The sequence below is a fragment of the Euwallacea similis genome, chromosome 3 (genome assembly GCF_039881205.1).
Source record: "Euwallacea similis isolate ESF13 chromosome 3, ESF131.1, whole genome shotgun sequence".
Taxonomy (NCBI): Eukaryota; Metazoa; Arthropoda; class Insecta; order Coleoptera; family Curculionidae; genus Euwallacea; species Euwallacea similis.
This window is the reverse complement of record NC_089611.1, coordinates 3726099-3746717: the sequence shown is the minus strand read 5'-3', so window position 1 is coordinate 3746717 and position 20619 is coordinate 3726099. Positions and strand designations below refer to the sequence as shown.

The 20619-nt window shown below is 34.8% G+C and overlaps 2 protein-coding genes across 3 annotated transcripts in view; both read right to left on the bottom strand.

The window, feature by feature from the left end:
- Window positions 1-3091: 3091 nt before the first annotated feature.
- On the bottom strand, window positions 3092-5887 carry LOC136419995 (inhibitor of nuclear factor kappa-B kinase subunit epsilon-like). Its single transcript, XM_066406611.1, has 5 exons — window positions 5530-5887; window positions 5136-5392; window positions 4756-5075; window positions 3800-4704; window positions 3092-3718 (listed from the first exon to the last, which is right to left on the bottom strand). The coding sequence occupies exons 1-5, from the start codon at window positions 5697-5699 to the stop codon at window positions 3181-3183; spliced, it is 2190 nt and encodes a 729-aa protein (XP_066262708.1). The 5' UTR covers window positions 5700-5887; the 3' UTR covers window positions 3092-3180.
- Window positions 5888-6491: 604 nt separating this feature from the next.
- Src42A (Tyrosine-protein kinase Src42A) overlaps window positions 6492-20619 on the bottom strand; it is a 32820-nt gene continuing 18692 nt past the window's right edge. The window contains exons 2-8 of one of the 2 annotated variants that reach the window (XM_066406772.1): window positions 18590-19785; window positions 11039-11160; window positions 10112-10275; window positions 9249-9588; window positions 9028-9194; window positions 8818-8974; window positions 6492-8562 (exon numbers count right to left, since the gene is read on the bottom strand). In XM_066406772.1, the coding sequence (XP_066262869.1) occupies window positions 8354-8562; window positions 8818-8974; window positions 9028-9194; window positions 9249-9588; window positions 10112-10275; window positions 11039-11160; window positions 18590-19731 (2301 nt within the window). In that variant the 5' untranslated portion in view covers window positions 19732-19785 and the 3' untranslated portion in view covers window positions 6492-8353. The remainder of the gene's footprint in view (window positions 8563-8817; window positions 8975-9027; window positions 9195-9248; window positions 9589-10111; window positions 10276-11038; window positions 11161-18589; window positions 19786-20619) is intronic. The other variant, XM_066406773.1, reaches the window with a different exon arrangement.

Genomic DNA, 20619 nt, shown 5'->3' with positions numbered 1-20619 from the left:
AGTTAAATCGCGATTTATTAAATTTAATTTCGTATAGTTGACATTAATTTATATGGCAAAAAGTAATTTATTTCTTCATTGAACCACCATCGACCACTTATTAAGTCTCGTATAAAGAAAGTAGTACCACTCTGCCTGCAAATCTAGAACACTGCGGTCCACTTGCCAGCTTGATATGTATATAATTAGATGCATATGCTCTACAGTATTTTCTTGGATTTGCAGCAGCTTAAATGACATGTTATGCAGTCACTATAACCATTGTGACATGACAATGATACCAGGAACTTACGTGCGGTAATAGAAACAGGGAAGAGATTTCTTCTTGGGGCTCCAATGAACACACACACGAAGATTTCTATTGACAATAAAAAAAGGAAAAAATCGATAAAAGTTTTTCTCTTCTGTTCATTTCCTGCAATTTCCATTGTGCTAATTATTATTGATCTTGTTTTGTGCCGTTTCGATAGCCTTAAGGTGCATCTAGTTGAAAGTATGACGATTTTGCGATTAGCGGATTCGTTTCGGCTGTAGATGTTGTTTGAAGACTGGAAGATCGTCAATTTCCGTTACTAAACGTTAAAAAAATTGATATATTTCGCTAGCTAATTAAAAGATTAAGAGCTAGAAGCCGTTACAGTTAAATATGGTAAGTTAGTCACTGACCTACACTAATAAGAATTTCAGTATTTTTTTTCAATTCTACACCCGGAAACCACGTAAAGTACCTATTTAATCACTATATCGACCTTGCAATCCGTTTATAGACGCCTCTCGCAGTTTGTTTTATTGTTTACTACTATTTCAAGTTAAGTCTTCAGAGGCGTACCAGATGTTTTTAAGATTAAAACCAAAAAAAACGACTTAAATTTCTTACCCTTTTTTAATTAAATTTTTGACCCGTTTAGACCAGCCTCTGATTTTTGATGGGGAAGTCGAACTCGTCTTAAAATAGCTCTTTTTGTTGCACACGTTTTCGTGCGTCCAGGTCTCAGGCCCTCCGTTTCGTGTGACTGTTGCACATTCTGTTTTTTTTTTTTTAAATAGGTATGAAATTTGAAAGTGGAGTTTTATTAATTTTCTAGCTGCCAAACGGATATCAATGCAACTAAGCAACAAGTGAAACTCACATGTAAAAGCCACATTAAAAGATTACTATACAGATGTTAAACGTACGACCACCTTGGGTACTCTTCTATTTTTCTTTCGACCGTCGCATCTATATTGACCCCGAAATGTTTTAATCCTATGAAGACTATTTCGATTTATTGTAATTATATTGTATTGCGTTAATCTCGCTTTCTAGATGTACGGAGATCCCACATATCGAGACATACTTGACTTGATCAGCTGTTTAAGTGTGAGCAAGAGTGATTAAATATTAACTATGAAAGTGAATGCCTTTCAATTATTGCTGTATTAGAAGAGGCAAATTTGTTTATGAAGTGTTGTTTTTTCCAGTAGCTCTTCTTTATTCCATACGCGCACCAAAAGCACTTTCTCAACAGACACGTTTTAAGGGGGATATAAAAACCGACAATAGGGTCACCTGTAAAACACATACAATATAATATCTATAAAAGATTTATTGATTTCTATTACTTTAGGTGGATTTATTGCTTTCTACCGCTCAATTTGTCGTAGGAAATGGTGCCTGCATGAGTACCTTTTTGGAACACTTTTGCTTTCCTATCGAGGAAATTTAGGCTCGCTTCCGAGCATGTATGATGCATATTTTGTTTCGTCAGCAAACGCATAACAATAATTAAAAATCGTGATTTCACCTTGCAACAGAAGGTTTTCTACAGAATGAACATGAGTGGCGAAACCCCTTCAATACGACTATAATCGATCATTAATTCCAAATTACTAGTCGTATGTGCAATGTTATTGCAGTAGCGTTGATTTTTAGGCGTAAAACTAAACTGAGATTATGGATTTCTCTTGGATTTGTCTTATTCCACTTTCCTCATCAGCACTGATGGGGAATGAGGGTAAAGTAAGTGGTAAATACTGATTACAAACAGTTGAGATGCTTCCAATGTTGCAAGATTTGAAGAATTCCTGCATATTAAGTATTAAAGCGTGTCTCTGCGACTTTAATGAAAATTAAGTACCTGTATACATGTGTGGTATGTAGGTATTACTCAGCAAAGTAAACTACTGAAAACCAAAATTTCTAGGAGAAAATTCATTGAGAAAAATACTTTCAGCCCTTGAATCGATAAATTAAAGTTGATGAATTTTACGTAATACCTAAAAATGCGATAACAACAGGGGCGTACATGAAAATATTTTGCACCAAAAAATTCGGTCAAAACTGAGGTGCTCTGATTTTAACGAGACTGGGTTCCGCAGTAGGCGTGCGATAGAACATTGATATGCTACGGTCAACACTCGAATCGGACAACTTCGATTTTTTGGGTCGAAAATTTTCACGATGTATAGTTCATGATATTTTTGGGACCAAAAACTTAAGTTGTCTGATTCGGATTTTGACTGTGGCATATCAAAGCTGTATCACACGCCTACTGCGGAACCCAATCGCCTTGAAATTCGAGCACTCAATTTCCATTCATTTTTTGTGTGCAAAATTATCCTCTACACCACTGATTTTGCAAACACAAAATTGTAGGCAAAAATTCCTTAGGTAAAATTTTTCGCAAGAAAATTTCATAACGTGTACTTGAGTCCAAAATTTGATCTTCGAAGGATCATCGCTCACTGCGTCTCCATTATTTGATTTAAAAAGTTATGAGGTGCCGCCATCTATACGGAAATAGACAACCTGAGTACATCGCAATAGGAGAAATCTGCCTGTGTCCCCACTTAGTACCCTACATCATTTCTAGGTGATACCATCATATTAGAAAACCAACGGCATTATGATGAACTTTTTTAAAGTCGAACTTTCCTTACATTCCTTTATATTAATCTAATAATAATTATTAAATTTGTTGTTTTTCTTCTTTAGCTGGACGCAAAAATAACTGAAATCAAGCATCAAGTATACGAATTATATCCTTGAGAATATTGAAAAGCTCTTTTAGTGAGCAGATCATATTCCAGGTACTAATTTCTCATACAATTTTAAATTGTAGAATCGCTTTATTTCTCACCTAAGTTACTTGATAAGTACATTGATAGGATTTTAAAATTAAATTGATTATTTCAACAAATCTAATCCTCAGTAAGGCTTAACCTTTCAAGAGCCTCAGCTTTTTTCAACAAGAAACTCTCGTTTGTGATAAGAAAATCATTCCACACTGCCGAAATGGTCATATTCTCCTTTAAAATGTCCCTACTTTTAGGTCTACTACTCTTCAAAATGTTTTTGAACTCCCCACTGTACCATCCCGATGGTGTTCGCAATGACGATTTTTTTGCAAATCTCGCACTTATTTGCTCTTTATAGTTTTTGTAGTTAATATCTAGCTTCTCCTCAAACTCTTCCGTGTTCACCTCTACCTCCTTAATCACTGAAGTGAGAATGTCGATTTTTAGGAGATCAACTTGCAAGGCCTTGTACCAGTCTTCAAATCTTTGAAATAATTCTTTGTAATGTGAGTATACGTCGCATTTCAGCAAATCTGATATACGATTCAAAGCTTGTCTACATCGTTTTTTTTCGATTAAATAATCGTTTGATTGTGGATTACGGCTATTGATCTTTAAATTTTGACGTGCCTTTTCTAGTTGATCGACCAACATTCTAGACCTGAAAAATTATTAAATATACAAATTGTATACATATCAATTCAATTGTAGAATAGGGTTGAAACGCGCACACTGAACTTACTTTGTAGTATGACATTTCTTCCTAGTAACCTCCAACCCTTCAGTAAGCTCTTCCCATTGCCTTTCAGCAAATTCTAGATCGTTATACTTTCTGTTCAGAGCCGAAGTTGTCTGACTAATTGAATGAAACTCGTTGGATATCTTCTTCAAATCCTCGTTGGTTTCCTTGCTCAAATGGTCAAAGCTATTAATTTGTTTTGAGAACTCGAATATCTCCGCTGTTCGTTTTAGATTCTTAATCATCTTAAGAAGATGCAAATTCTGTTTTTCCAACTCGCAAAACTTTCGCCTGGCATAGTGAGTCAAATTTGCAACCATGTCGCAAATTAGTTTACTGTAAAGAATGTATTTTTCGATGTCTCTATGAATTGCAAATCCTATAGCGCAAGCATTTTTGGCTTGACTGTAATCTTTCTTTATATCTCCATTTATAGTGAAGTTAATATCTTGAGACAGCGTTTTCAGAGGAGAAATGTATATTCTGGGATTATGCGAATGGATTAAAAACACTGGCGAATACTCTGTGGTCTCAGGTATCGTTTCTTGTTTGGCCAGTAAAGACGATTTATAGATAAAATACATATTGCTTTGATGCATGTGAATTTGTGACGATACTTCATGCTGCAATTGTTCAATAGTATTGCAGTCTAGATAAATTCGTAATAGAGAAGGGGAATTGGCGTAGAACAAGTAAACAACTTTTTTGGACAAAATCGTCTCAACCTGGTGAAAGAACCTTTCAAAAGACCAAATTTTGTTGTTGTCAGACTCCAGTAAACCTGCCAAGAGGGGGGTGATAATCTTTTTCAACCCAGTACTTAAAAGACAGTCGTTCGGCAGTTCTTTGCTCCAATCAATATCTAGCCCGTTAAAGTCTTTTTGAATTCCTGAGATCACTCCTGAGCTCTAAAAACTCCTCAGTCATCACATCGTTAAGTGAATGTTTACTTATAATACCTTATTTGTTGTAATATAATGCATGACAGCTTTATCCATGTTTTTACGTCCACCAAATGGCACAAAGGGCAATCTTCCAGTTGCAATATGATAAAGCGTAGCTCCAATAGACCATAAATCCACTGTAGCTTGGAAAGTCATGTTTTCCAAGTTTCCATGGTTATTCAAAAATGCTTTCTGGTACATATTGGGAGCTAGATATTCTTCAGTGCCATAAAACGACTTAAATTCGGCTTCATCGGAGAGCTCACGAGCAGCTCCAAAGTCTATTAATTTGTATACAACATTACCATCATCTTTTATGAATTTCATTATATTTCCTATAAAAGACAAAAATTTCATTAGAAACTAATTGATTTTAGCTAAGTTTTGTTCCTTGCCAGGTTTTAGATCTCGATGAACAAGGTTGTTTTCTCTTAGATACCTTATTCCTTGATAAAGGTGTTTTAAAATAGTTAAAAACTCTGAGTCTGCAAAGCCATAGATATGTTGCGGCTGCTGTATAATGCTATCCAGACATCCTCCAGTACACAGTTCTGTCACTATGATATGGCATTTTAGACCATTTCGTCCTACTCTGCCAGTCTCTTCTTGTTCAATTGCAATTAGTTTCACAATGTTCTCGTGATTAATTTTTCTAGAATTTATTAATTCTTTTATATCTACTGCATTGTTCTATGCGTAAATTCTACTTAATCAGTATCTAAAATTAGCTGATAACAATTTTTAAGTATTTATAATATGAAATTTCGGAGTGTTTTATTTTAAACTTACTTAAGAACTTCAAACTCCCTCAGAGACAACAAGTGAGTGACAACCTTCACTGCCACATTTTCCCCGGTTAATCTATTAACTCCATGATAAACGGTACTAGTAGCCCCCTTGCCTAGAATATCATTTGTAGACCAGGAATAATTTTTGGAGTATCCGAAGGTGGGCATCATTTTTGCTTCTGTTCACTGTTTAAAATACCATTGGAGAATTATATATAACTACAAAGAAATAGCATAGTTTGCACGTTTTGAAACAGGCGACTGAATTTATTTTAAAGATTTAAGAATTTCTTTTGAGTCAATTATGAGTGAAAATGAAGCTAAATTACTCTTACGTGATTTTAGCTTCATTATGTTGGCAATTTATAACAAACATATCATTGTGCATTTGGACGTAGATGTACTAAAAGGCGATAAGATAATAGACAATTAGTGTTATGTTCATAATGAATTATCACTGGAGATAAGTCGTTTGTTTGACGATATTTTTGTTTATTTATAATAGATTTACGATTATAATCTAAGGATATGTATATATGTATAACAATGTAGTCGCATTTGGGCCGTGGTAACGAGGTTATCAGATTGTCTCGAGTGAATCCGGTTTAATACCGTTGGCTCATACAAACTGTCCATGGAAAAGATCGAGGGAGCAAAATTTTCGTCACTTTTCAGAGTTATTTCTGAAAGGACAAAATATTGTAAATTAAAAATATTCTCAAAGTTCATTTCTTAAAAATCAGAATCCATAAAATAGTATACAGGGTGAGACAAAAAGGACTGCTAAATAATGAAATTTTCATCCAGTGGTCTTAGAATAGCGAGGGTACCTATATGCTCTTCAAGTCAAAAATTCTTATGTATCACACAATTTTTTTGAGAAAAGTAAAGGTGCATGATCGATCGTTACACTCGCAAATCTCAACTTTTTTTCGGTTTGAAAACTAAATAACACAATCTCTCTTATCGTTTAATCAAATTTATTAACTTTTAATATACTACAGTGTATAATACAAAAAATATTGTATATGTTTGTAATCGTATAAACAACGACTTGGCTTAAATTCAAAAATGTAATACAATCGCTACCGTAAACAGTATCGCAAGTTCAAGAAAGTGCTGTTTCTGAGACAAGTACTGCTGAGCAACGTGTTTTCTGGGGTGTTCTGACTGTGACGCACTCAACCAACCAATAAAAATTATGTTTCACAGTGCAAAATGCTCCAGAAAATCTCAAAGATCCACAAGATAGGAATGTAACTAAGCATTTTCACCTAATTATCCATAAAACTTTTACTTTATCGACAAACACACTGGCTTTTAGTTAGTAGTACGACAACGTTCAGAAATTTTCCTTCATTAGTAAAATAATGGCAGTTCTACGATTTGTGCGTGCGTTCACACTTCGACTCTACTAAAGCTCGAGCGATTTGCTTTTGATAGGGTGATGTATCCTAAACAAATTTTAGTCTTTGAAAAATGTCAAAAACAAATCGCTTTGTTGAGGAAATTTAGAGATAAGTTATTGTTCTTTGGATTAAACATCTAAAATTGAGTTAAAAATGCACAAAACGGCCTGTTTTAGGCCCTCAATGTCTATTATTAGGTAATCACGTGATGGTAAAGTAAAAACTTTCCTAATTTATCATCGTTTGATGTGGCACTTTAGGCCTTTAATACCCTAACTTGCCGTTGTTTTACAAACGTTTTCTTTAAGGTATGACACAGTTAATTTCATCGCCGACATAAAATATCGCTATACAAATGCAATAATTAATTACTTAGACCAGATACAAGATTTCGTTAATACAACGACACTTTTGTTTTAACATCAATAAAACATACATAAATTTTTCAATCTTATAAAAAAGACGCAATGCGCGGAAGCAGTTATAAACCTTTTAACGCGTAATGTAGGTACCAAAAGATGAAATATAAATAATATAAAAATAATATGAAGATTTGTTAAAAGGAGTCGAAGGGGGTTGGAGAGACTACTTAAAGTTACTAATTATTTTAGAATGATAAAATTACCAATGTAATAAATGCGTAATATACAGGGTTATCAAACGTAACAAGAATTGAGACATTATGAGGGGAAACATTCAAGGAATGAGAATTATTTGCAAAGCACAAGCACAAGATTTTCAAAATGTAACTGGTTCAAATTTTTTTCTTTTGTGTTTCATTCCCATTATAATTTATTTGAACATTAATTCAAAAAAAGATGTTTTCCAAAAATTTGGCAATATTACACACCGCGTGCAGAATGGTCATTTTCCATCTTCATCAGAACATGTCCAGTGCTCTGAAACCAACCACCGGAGCTTTGCAAACGACACCATCTTTTTTACAAACAACATAATAACAACTTATAACAAAAGAAAATCTAAAATCTTTTTTTATAACACTTCAAGGTATTTCAGAAAATTGCTCATAAGCCTACTTACACAACTTTTATAGTAAGTCAAAAGATTATTAATTATTTCGTTTGTTTGAAAATGCTCATGCAACATTAAGCTTCACAATTAAATAAATCATCATGTGAAAGCAACTTTCATTACTTTGCACTACCTTCCCACATCAATGCCTCAATTGAAATCAACTTTCTCCCAATAACATATCAAATTTTCCAGCTTCTCCCTTCTTCAAGCATCCTCAAATTTTCCATAAACCCCCCACGCTCCTCCATCACAAAAACCTACAAATAATTCGACTCGATTTGCGTTCTACCGATCCCACAACCATCGCCACCACCCTTCCCTTCAATGATAGTGCAACTCCAACGTGTTACACAACCAGTCGGTCGGGGGGTGGGCCATTCCTCAGTAAGCCGACGCTTCCTTGTATTCGGATCCTTCCATCGTGAAGAAATCTTCCAGTTTCCATTGCAGAGTTTCGAAAGTGGGTCGGCGTAAAGGCTCGCGATGCCAACATTCCACCATGATGTCGTACAGCCGAGGAGGACAACTTGGAGGAGCGGGCATTCGGTAACCGTGTTCTACTTGGTGGAGGACTTCGGCGTTTGTCATACCTTAAAAGAATTTTAATTCGACAAATGGCTAATGGCTAGTTTCAGCAGAGTCTACAGTTGTACAACTACAGGGATATCTGCTGAATGATAGATTAATAAATTTTAAACAACGCCAATAATTCTGTTCATTCTGTTTTTGTTTCCTTCTTCCACATTTGTGTGAACATTTTTAAGACATGTCCTTAATTTGAATACCACATTTCTATCAGCGGTTTACTTGGGTCAAAATTTAAAAAAAAACAGAATAAAAAATACCTGGATAAGGTATCCGTCCATAAGTGACCAATTCTGTAAGAAGAATACCAAATGACCAAACATCGGATTTGATCGAAAATTTGCTATAATTGGCAGCCTCAGGAGCCGTCCACTTGATCGGGAACCTGGCGCCCACTCTGGCTTCATATTCATCCTCCTAAAAAATCTCTCTAGTTATCACAATTTCAGAAAACACCACCTAAAATTTACCTTTATCAATCGTGCCAAGCCAAAATCAGCAATCTTAACGATATTGCTGTCAGCTACCAATACGTTCCTAGCAGCCAAATCCCTGTGAATGTAATTCTGGTTCTCCAGATAGGCCATTCCTGCAGCTATTTGTGCAGCCATATCTATCAACTGTTGTAGCTTCAAAGCTAAACAAAAACATCCATAAAAATACTTTTAATACGATCAGAACAAAAACTAACATTTTCCTTTTCCTTGTAGATAATCCAGAAGAGATCCATTCTTCATCAGTTCGGTAATAATATAAATGGGTTCCTCAACTGTGCAAACTGCGTACAATTGAATGAGTTTAGGATGACGTAGTTTCTTCATTATTTGAGCTTCAGCGAGGAAATCTTTGGGGTCCATACTTCCAGGTCTGAGAGTCTTAATTGCCACAGGAGTAGTATTGTTCCACATACCTTCCCATACCTCTCCAAATTGACCATGGCCCAGTTTCTTTATAAATTTTAGAGAAGTTCTTTCAATTTCCCACTGGTCTCGCGTCCTATGAGAAAGGCCTAAGGGTTGTGGTTTTTCAACCTACATGCAAGAAAATTCCAGTAAAATATCAAACTGTGCTCGTATAGGCTAAAAAGTGTGGAAACGTAGGGAAATAACGAACATTTGAAAAACCTATAAGTCGAAACCATGAAGCTAATTAGTGTTTTTAATTGTATTCATCTGTAGGTCATAAGTAAAAAATAAAAAATGATTATATTGGCAGCCTTTAACTATATCTACTATTTATTTAAATCAGTGGTATGAGTACTTGGGAAAAAATTAAAAAATTTGAAGTGTTATTTCTGTCTATTTCTTCCCCAGTGTAATTAATATTATACAATGTTTAATGCAACTATTGCTTGGAGGTTAACGCAACTATTGTTTGGAGGTCGGAAACTATAACAATATGTACTATTCAATAAAAACTTCCTCTTAGAAGGGAATTGGAATGCGATGCACCTTCAAGGTGGCCTTAATTTCCAATCGTTAAGTAAGTCTTGTGTTAATATTGTGTGCAATGAAGATGATAAATAATATTGTAACAGAAAAATGATATGCTCACCTGAACACAAGGCTTGCAAAGATTGACGCAGAGCCCGTCTGCGTCATTGCTATAGTGTTGAACAAGTTCTTGGAGGGTGCGGAAGGTTGTTCTTCGGGCGATAAAGAAACCACCTTCATCCAGTTGTCTGATTCTGTAATGTTTTACAGTGTCTCCGTCCCTCACTAAAAAAAAGAGTGGTAAAATTAATCCTATTCATAATGTGTACAGTTTTTGAAAAAAAAAATCAAAAGCGTTTTCAGACAACGGAAACCAACACATGTTGAATCATGTTTGCACAATCTCAGAGGTGCATTAAAAAGTTGAGATGGCTGTATAGGTGAATGAAAATTCATTGTTTACAGAATGGTTTTTAATGAAAAAAAAAAATCCTTCAGAAAATCTAAATTATTTTCCAACCATCTCGTTCTCTAGAATATGTAATATGATTATGTCGACATACAAGTTGGGCTCCATCGAAGTATTCTTCAATACAACGCCTAGCAAATTTTTCACGAATTTCAAGGAACAGTATAATTCTTTAAAACCGATCCTCTTCAGAAAATGACAACATGACATCGATCATCTTTTTCAAATAATCACACCGACAGGGCAACTGTGATTGACAGATGTGTGACCATGTTGTCATGTTATGAAATTTTGATTGCAGGTCGGGGATTATTTCTGATATACACACCGCAGTTTATTTAATTCAACTTTATATAAAATTCGATTTGATTGTTATTTCTTTATAGAAAAAATATAATGTTTTTAAAAATACGAAGAAAATCGAATTAATAATAAAAGAAACACCTTGAAACTTTAATACAACGAAAATTGTTTATTAATTAATGTGTTCGACGCAACGGAAAAGCTAGACCATTATACTAAAGAATTTAACGACACAAACATGACACCTATGTATATAACAAAATGGAAAACACTTACCAGATAAGGAATAATCGTTGTGCCTGCTTTCTGAGTCACGTATCAAGAAAGCACCATGTTCGTTTTCGGGCAACAAGAGTTTTTTTTCGGCTTCGATTCGCTTGATCTTGCGGAAATACCATCTGAAAGAGAAAAGAAGAAGCCTGTTAGGTAACGAGAAGAATAATTATGAATTTCGACGTCATTTTACTGGTGGATAAGGCTTTATAATCATTATTATATCAATAATGTTTCATTGAAGTCCACGACAATTTGACTAATTTTGCAAGGCAAATAAGGTCGTCACTTCTATGTAACCTAACACTTATTGACACTTAGCACCTGATTAATCGCTTAAAAATCCGTGTGCGGTTGGTTTATTAAAAAAATTAACGCGACACACTAAAAATTTGTTTCCAATCGAAGGCAGTCGAATAATTAGAACATGTTGCAAAACGCACATTGAGGCAAGGTTTTACCATTTATTGCAAAACGCTTTGTTTTAGTATTTAAAGCGCGAGATCTGCACGCTCAAGAATTCGTGATTATTGTTAAGTTCCACACATACTTTACTGATAGTAAATTAATGGTATGTCGCCTCTTTCCGTAGCTGTCGCACTCCAACCAATAAGGACATATGGAAGTTCGGTCGCGAAGAAGTATATAGGATAAGCATGACCCACTTAGTGCCAACAACGCACATAATCACTGAAAAGGTGCTAAGTACTAATGTTATTAAAAACCTATTATGAGGATTGAGATATAGGTGTCGTTTTGAGGGTTCCATTGATTGATGCCGTGTGTTTGTGGCAACAATGAATAATTTCTAAATTCAACATTGATACGTGTCACAAGCCAAGGCAATACTATAAAAATTCCACGCATAAATTGCCCTAAGCAGTGGATGCATTTTCTATGGAAAATGGTGCGTGTTTCCCGTTTGCACAAAAGGACACGCGTTTTCGATTAAGCCTAGAAATAGTGTTTTCAAGAAAAAGGTCGTAAATAAATTTTTAATTACTAATTGCAGCCTCGAAATTGATTAGCCATATCAGTTGAGCAACAAATAAAATAATAGACTACTTATACGTTTTTTAAATGTTGTTTGTCGGCTGCGGATTGATTTACAGGGTCATTGTTGATGGTTCAGTCTGCATCTTCTATATACAGAAAAAGTTGCAGTTTTATTGAAAAAATTATAAACAAAATTGAAAAAATAGGATCAAAACAGATTTCAGATTTAAACGATCGAGTTATTGCATTGGTTTCCATTTTTTTCAATTTTTTCTTATTACTTCAATACAATTCTCAGAGAACACTTATGAATAGTATGAATATCCTCTTAAAATACAAAGAACAAAATTTCCAAAAATTACTTCAGGTTATAACTCATGATTTGCACCAATTTCATCCAAATATTCTTCCTATATAATAAAAATATTATAATTTCCCTTCTAGCAAAGATGGCCGTTTGCAATATAGTGTCAAAACAGTTTACTTTTAACACAACAATTCTAGATTTAGAATTTTCGGGCCACGAAATTCCATCTTGTATTACAATGTAAATTTCAATCAAGACTCTATTGATATGCATATTTAACAAGCATACAGGAGTACATGTTCGACAGTGTTTAAGCGTAATATAACTTAAACTATTAAAAAAATTGTAACCGATTAGAACGTCGAGTAGTCGCTTTGCATTATTAGCATAGTTGCTAGACATGAATATGAAATGACTAATTGCTATATGAGCAATAAAACGTCTAGTTCGTTAGAAACGCACAGTCGAAGCGTCATCAACGTGATTATGATTATTTTACGCTGGCCAGCCTATCACATTTTATTATTATATATTAATGGAAACATTTTGTGCGTATGGGTATATTAAATGTAGAAAAACGCAAGAAGAATCGCGCTTTGAAGCAGAAATGGCAAGATGATGTTGGACAACTCGGTCACATGTGTTTCCATTTTTTGGGTTTATCAAGCACGTGTATGTACAAAGCGCATGTGCAACATGATGTTTGTGTACCTACTGTGCACACATATACAGAGTGATCATTTAAATTTCATATCTAGCCAGCTGTGGAATTTTACACAAGAGAAATAGAAGATAAAAAGTAGGTCGCAGCTTGATCATATGCCGCAAAATTATGTTAAAATGAATGTTTGATAAAGGAGCCGAGTAAGGTTATATTGCTTTATTTACTTTTAATTTTGAAGATTTCAATTAAACATTCAGGCTATTTTTTAACAACACTAGTTTAATTGTTTGAAAAATTCACAATAATTGCTACAAATGTTGTCCATTCACTTTAATACACAAATTTACCCGACGCTTCATACTCTCAAAGGCATTGTCGAGAACTTCTGAGATGATATTTATGCACTTTGCTCTAATATGTTCCTTAAGGTCTTCGATTGTGTGTACTGGTTGTCTAAAGATGTTACTTTTTAAAGATAGGAACAAGAAGTAATCCAGTGGCGTAAGGTCTGGGGACCGAGGTGGGTAGATATGCTCTGTATGTGAACTTATCAAACGATTGACATAATATTTTCTTAGATAACCTAAGGTTGAACGTGCTGTATGAGCTGTTGCTCCATCATGTTGGAAATAACCCTGTTGTAATTCGTCAGGGTGTAGTTGATGAATGAATTCGTCCAACATGTTGTGATAACGTTCTGCTGTAACACTCTCGTTGAAGGAAATTGATTCAACTAAACGTCTTCGGGAGACAGCAACCCAAACTCCAATTTTTTGCGGATGTAATGGAGATTTTTGAAATACATGAGGATTATTTACACTCCACATTCGCATATTTTGAGAGTTCACATATCCTGACAAATGAAACCAGGCTTTATCACCAAAGAATGATAGATCCAGAAGATTGTTATTCATTGGCTCATTGAATCAGATGCAATAAGTTATCCTCGTTTCATAATCCAAAGGCTGAAATTCTTGGAACACTTGTATTTTGTAGGAAAACAAATTTAGGTCTTTTTGAAAATTCTGTGATAGGTACCATAAGATAAGTCGATCTACTGTGATAATCTCCTCCAAAGGAAGTATTCGGGTTCTCATGCATTATCTGTCTTACATTTTCTACAGTGTCCGGAGTTCGTTTTTTTTGGTCTTGCCGCTACCTGACTTTCTCTGAATGCTGCCGGTTTCACGGAATAAATTTATAACATACTTCAGTGTATTTGTGAAGTTTAGTTCATCTGTTACAACTTCAGGGAATTTTTCACGAAATTCTCGAAAGCAGGGTTGAACTTCATAAAGCCATTCTCCATTAATTTGATGTCCATTACGAAAATAGGCTTTAATAATAAATGTTTTCTGCTCGTCCGTGAACACCATTTTACGGTAGGTACAGGGAACCGAATTTAAACAAACGAGACTGTGGTCTTAAAAAAGACCAATTTTTTATAAAACGGATAAAATTAATAAAATAACAGAGAAAAGAAAACGAACGAACGAACGAAAACGAAGGCCCAAATGGTAAATAATCAAAATAATAAATGATTGGCTAAATATCTCCGGAAGAAGCGTTTCGACATGAAAAATTAACAAATGATGTAGGGTACTTAAGTAACTAAATATACACAAACGATAATCGACATACGTTCTTTTCTTCAACAAATTCCACAGCTTACTAGATATGAAATTTAAATAATCACTCTGTACATGCCTTATGAAGCTAATAAGTAGAAACGCATTTCGCCGAGTTATCCGACATTTCCACATTTTCATGTTTACTGAACTCTCCACTTTTTTTTTACTCGTTTTGGGGAATTATTCAATTAACTTTTTCTCCTATTTATGTCCATCACAGTTTTTACCTCACAATTTAGTGTCAATCACATTGACCCACACAATGATCTCAAAGTAATTATTTGAGTAGTTTTTCAATATTAGGCATTCCTTATCTGATTAATCGTTAGTAATTAAAGTCTACGCAAACTAGTCAGTGCTATCTCTTGTAATTTCCGAGAACTCGGGTAATTTTGACTTCAATTTTCGAGGCTGTGAAAGTTCGTTTACCAGCATTTACAAGGCCTTTCTAATGAAGAATCCAGGGTCGAAACTAGGAGATTTAAATTAAAAAAAAAACACGCATCAATAATAAAAAGAAAGGAAAAGAATGGCACGAAGTGTGTCTCTCCTTTTCTGTGTGAAATACTTAGACATGTTCTGGTTAGAGTCGTATGTAAAATTGAAGCTACGCTTTTTAGCTAAGTTTAGACCTCTGAAGTTATTAGAAAGTCAGATTAATGTTGCATTCATACAAAACGAAATGTCTAGCTTTCTTTGTAAGTATTATTCTCCTTTAGGCATTTTCTGAGATATTTACATTGACTTTGGTAAAAATAATGCCAAAACTGGTATCATTATTTATTAGTAAATATTATTTTAGCGCTGAAAAGATAACAATACCAATTCAAAAGTATATTTGCAACGAATCTTATATTACAAAACATACTATAACTTTAAACTTTCACGACAAATCATTGATAGAAACATTTCTATTTGCATATCAAAGACTGCAAAGGTTACAGAAATATTCTTGTAGAAGGGAACATCGTTGTCAGTAGAAAAGTACGTTAAAAAATATTAAAAGCTACTTTTAGTTTAGAGCAAATCACTTAATTACTAACTTGAAAAATGTTATTTTCTTTTAGGTAAATAAATTTAAAAAAACTTGTTTTTCGGTTTTCGAGTGTATTTAACCACAATTCCATAATTAAAAATCTAGAAAATAGTTTAAAGTAGAAATAGAAACAGACACAACCTTACAAGAATAAACATTAAGTACCTGGATGCATACAAATTAAAAACATATAACCAGATTTTCACCAATTTTAAAATATATATTTTTAAACTATGTCGCCGGCGTATTGAAATTTTTAAGATTGTATTTTGGATTTACCCTAGTGGTAATTTCATGGGTCGTTAATACCAAGAAAGTGCAAATACACCTATAGATAAATTGAGACATTTGACCTCAAAATACTGACCGAGTATTACGGAAAACAATTAAAATTTCTCAAATAAAAATATAATAGGACTTTTAGGGCAAATTTATATACATTTTAGCATTATTCGTATATTGTAAGTTGATTGCATATTTGAATTCTTTTGTGGCAAAATTTGAGAAGCACTTCAAAGTTTTATTCAAAAGATTGAGCAATAGTTAAACACATACTTGCCCATCATGTAATCCCATAAATCATTAACGATTTTTCAATGTTACAGAAATAATTAACCCCTTAAGGACCAAACCTGAGATATCTATATGGCCCAAAAAGACCGTGTCCAAGAGAACTCGACCGGGTACATATTGTACGTTCCATTATATATTTGCCCGAAATAACTCGTAAAAATTGTTTATTTTTACACATACATTCTTAGTAGAGTTATCTTGGGTCTTTTTGGTCTTTTTGGGCCATATAGATATCTCGGGCCTGGTCCTTAAGGAGTTAAAAGGTCTAGATCTGAATGAGTTTACGTCAATAGGAATTCAAACAATGTTAATAAATTATCTTAAATAATTCAACCAGTTAATAATAATTTCATATATCCTTACAGGTTGTAGAAGCATGACAAAATCGAACCGAGGTTGACAAAACATGGGTCTTTTCTACTACCGCAATCATTATGCACAGTAATGTTTTTCAAGGCTGATAATTGCGCAATTTTCGATAAAAAGTGGGTATCAACGGTTCAATGGACAGAAATAATTTTTTTTAAGAATCAAATTTGCCTCAATAGCAGGATAACAATGGAAATTTGGATGTTCAAATGCATGTAATTTTTTAAGGCCTCTATTGTTTAAGAGATCTTCGTTCAAATCTTAAGAAACCACTTAAATGTTTTCAATACTCTTCTGTGGTTTTAGAGGTTTCATCTATTTAATTGACGACAATCACAGATTTGTCGGTTTTACTTCTATTAAACTATGCAAAAATGTTTCGCAGTGGTCATTATAACCTTACTTTCACAGCCAGGCATTGGGTTGCATACCATTTTTTCAAGAATCGTTCTAAATAAGTTAATTGGGTTTAATCACCCTGATGGACTCTTTCAATCCCCGTGCTATCCTTGACGATCTATCGAGAAAACATAGTGAACAAGACAGTTTCTTGCGTGTTGTAACCGAACCATTTGTTATGTAAAAGACTCGCAATAAATCGCCCGCTCGGCGAGACGTCCTGATGGTACCAATTGCGTACTCTCGAGTACCAAAATGGCCCGTAGAACCGGCTTCGGATGCAGATTTTGTGCACCCCACATTACACAAGACTGGTTGATGAACTTGACTTATAAGAAACTTTAACACGTTAAAATATCTTGATCACTATTCTACTTCGCAAACAATGCAACTTGAGACCTTAAAGGTATCTATTACATTAAAACCTCCTTTGGTACTGAAGCCAAATTAGTACTCTTAGTAGGTACTTATTAAAACAATAACCACTTCCGGATGTGACCTTCGCAAGAATAATAGGTCGAATTGGGTAATGCGAATTTTGATTTGCAGCTTTTGCTTGATAATCAGAGTTATTAAAGTCAGGTCATGCCTATCACCTTAAATTGTATTTTTATGGTGATATGGACAGTACGGAAGTCGCTAATTTGGTACAAATACAGGTTTGGTAAACATATGGTGTGTCAAACTGTAGTTTACCCTTCAAATGTAGAATCTTTTTAAAACATTCTTTAACTGATAACTTTAAAAAATCAAATTGTTCGTGTTAATCAAATCAAATGTCGTTTAGTTTACGAGATACGTAGTAAGTTCGACTTAAGTGTCAGTGATGTTGAAATATTCTCTAATACTTCCACACTCTATCTCAGTTTATAAACCTTTTATAATAGAAATAAACGTCTTATTACTTTCAATCGGATTACACTAAGATTTTTTTCTATAACAGGCAAAAAAAATCGGAAGTTTGTTTTGCTGTTAAATAGCTTCATTCGCACTTAGAATTGATGACCAATATACAAATCATTTGAATACAGAAATATTTCACAAATGTTACTCTCGGTTAAATTGATAAAGACATGAAGGGGTTCACGTTTCGTGCCAAACCCCCGTGAATCATTAATATTCTTAAACGTGTTGCCATGAATTTAAAAAAGTGCAAATATCTAACAGTGGCTTAAGAATAGTGGATTATTGCATTCGCCTCATTAATTTCGACATGAATTTAGTACCAAAGGCGACATAACAGATTAACATTGCGCACTATCTTGAGGTAACAAAAAGAGATTTATTTCAAGTGACTGTAGCATTTGGAACGACAGATAATGGATTATACCTTAACCGATGCAGTAAGTATTAGTGTTTTTTCGTCGGTTTTTTGGTTTCCAAATCAAAAGACTATCGAAGTTTATGAATGAAATACCCAACGTCTTTGGATTGATTTTTTTTAACCAAAACTTGAAAATGGGAAAAGTATATTCTTCTTTTCATAGATTTGTAATGCTGTCTTCTTTAATATGATTGACGATTTGGATAAAAGTATTTTAAACTTACAGCAATAAAAGCCATACCCTTCTAAACTTACGGTTGGATCTCCAGATGGCCACTCCAAGACGACTCGATCTGCAAACTAAGCCTCCTCCTACGGTTCCTCGACCAAGCTTCCCACTGCTTCCTCAATCTCTTTTCTGAGTTTTTCGAATTTAAGTGTTTCTTCAGGAACTTTTGCCATTGATGACTTTCAGGCTCATCACATTCTGAACACGAACTGTTCGACCCGACACTGCTCTTCCTGGTGCTGTCGCACCACGAAGATTTGCGACTCTCCGGTGTAGACGGAGTGGTTAAACTCTTCTGACTTTCGAAGCCTGATGATGAAGAAGAGGAGGATTTCCTCTCACCAAGGCTGCTTTTCCTACTATCTGTAGGAGAGGAGACTGGGAAGTCCACGGAGGAGTGACGTCGGGAGGGGATGTTAATTTCTGTGAAGGTCTCTCCATTGTTTTGTTGTTTCAGCCAGCGAAGTACGTGTTCGTTTCTGTCTGAGTCCAACTCCAAAGAATCAAGGATGATTTCATTCACATTTTCGTAAATTTTTTCTTCTTTAGGTACATAACCGAGTTTTCTGGTTCTAGGAGGTCTAGGCTCGGGACAAATTTCCTCAGAGCTGATTTTCTCGATGGCACTAACAATATCATCATCCAAAGCGTCTTTGCTATACTTGCAATACTTCTTCAACAGCTTCAAAACAAGTTCATCGTTCTCCTTAGATACCCTATCAGTCTTGTGGGAATTATCAATATGCTCTTTCAATAAGTTACCGCTATCAATAAATAAATTATCCCTATCAATGGACCGGAGTTCCGGCATCGAAGGTCTTCTCGGCTGCTCTACGACCTTGTCTTCCGGGATCTGGCCCAAACTGGACTTTCTCTCGGACACTAAGCTATCAGTCAGTTTTATCACATTGTTATTATCACTAGAAAACTCGAACTTGCTACCGTTCAGTTGATTTTTGAACAGGAGCTCTTTGTGCTTCTCGGTAAGTTCGGTGAAGCCATTGTCTTGGAGAATCAGCTGCTTGTTGGCGACCCTCTGCAGAAACTCGGTGATGGCCGTCCAATGGGCCTGGGTCAAGACCCCATGCAGTCTTATCGAAGACAGCTGAAGAGGTATCCATTTGTTGTCTTTGTAACACCAGACAACTCCGCCTGATACGTTAACCATCCTTTGGACAAACCATTAAATCCAGTTTTCTGGGATTTCTTCGGCATAGAAAAACTATAGGGAAGGAGAAAACGCTATAGGCCTAGTGATGGTGGCGATGGACAGTAGTTCTGCCGCATTATGTTCGATAACTAAGCCTTGATAAATTCAATCCATGTGACCAATCCCCCAATTGAAATGTGACAATTTGCATACAATGCGGGCGTTTGCGAATCGTTTATTCACAATAAGTATGATTCACAATTCGCGATAAGTTTTATGGGGGATATGGCCGCCATTAATCGTTTAAGGAGTAGATGACAACAACAGGGCTTTTAATGCTTTTGACAAGGTGGTCTGGTTTTGTAACCGGAAAAAATTTGGTCTCTGGGTTGATTTTCTTTGTGTACAGGTTTTGCTGGACGTATGTTGAGTAGCAAAAGAATGAAACAAGTTACAAGAAAAATAATAAAAAATCCATAATTTCTAGTACAGTTTGTAGAATTTTTAAGTAGGAGCTATTCGTCTCTATCCTAACTCAGATGTCATTCTTTGCAAGAACGACGTGAGTTTTGAATAACGTTCCACGAAATTCCTAATTGTAACTTCATCTGAGAGAACTTTTTTCACTGCATTATCATTTTATTTTTATAGTCTTCATGCCAAATTAGCCAAACTCTATATCTTTTTTCAAATTTCTTACGCTTTTCTTGGGGTTCTGTGAATAAAATAAAAATTTATAACAAAATACCATACACACACATGATGCAAATTGGGGCATGTCTCAGAATAGACCATTTTGCAGTGTCCTATTAAGCACCATTTGGAGACTTTCAACAAGAATGTCACAAAATTTTCAAAACATTTACGGCGACTAAACGTAAAGTACGCATCTTCTGCACATAATAA

Bases quoted from the DNA above. Each gene is read 5' to 3' on its own strand.
- LOC136419995 (XM_066406611.1), bottom strand. From the start codon at position 5,699: ATGATGCCCACCTTCGGATACTCCAAAAATTATTCCTGGTCTACAAAT. The intron at 5,076-5,135 runs GCAAGGAACAAA...TGTCTTTTATAG, and splicing joins TCATCGAGATCTAAAACCTG to GAAATATAATGAAATTCATA. The intron at 3,719-3,799 runs GTAAGTTCAGTG...ATAATTTTTCAG, and splicing joins AAGAAATGTCATACTACAAA to GTCTAGAATGTTGGTCGATC.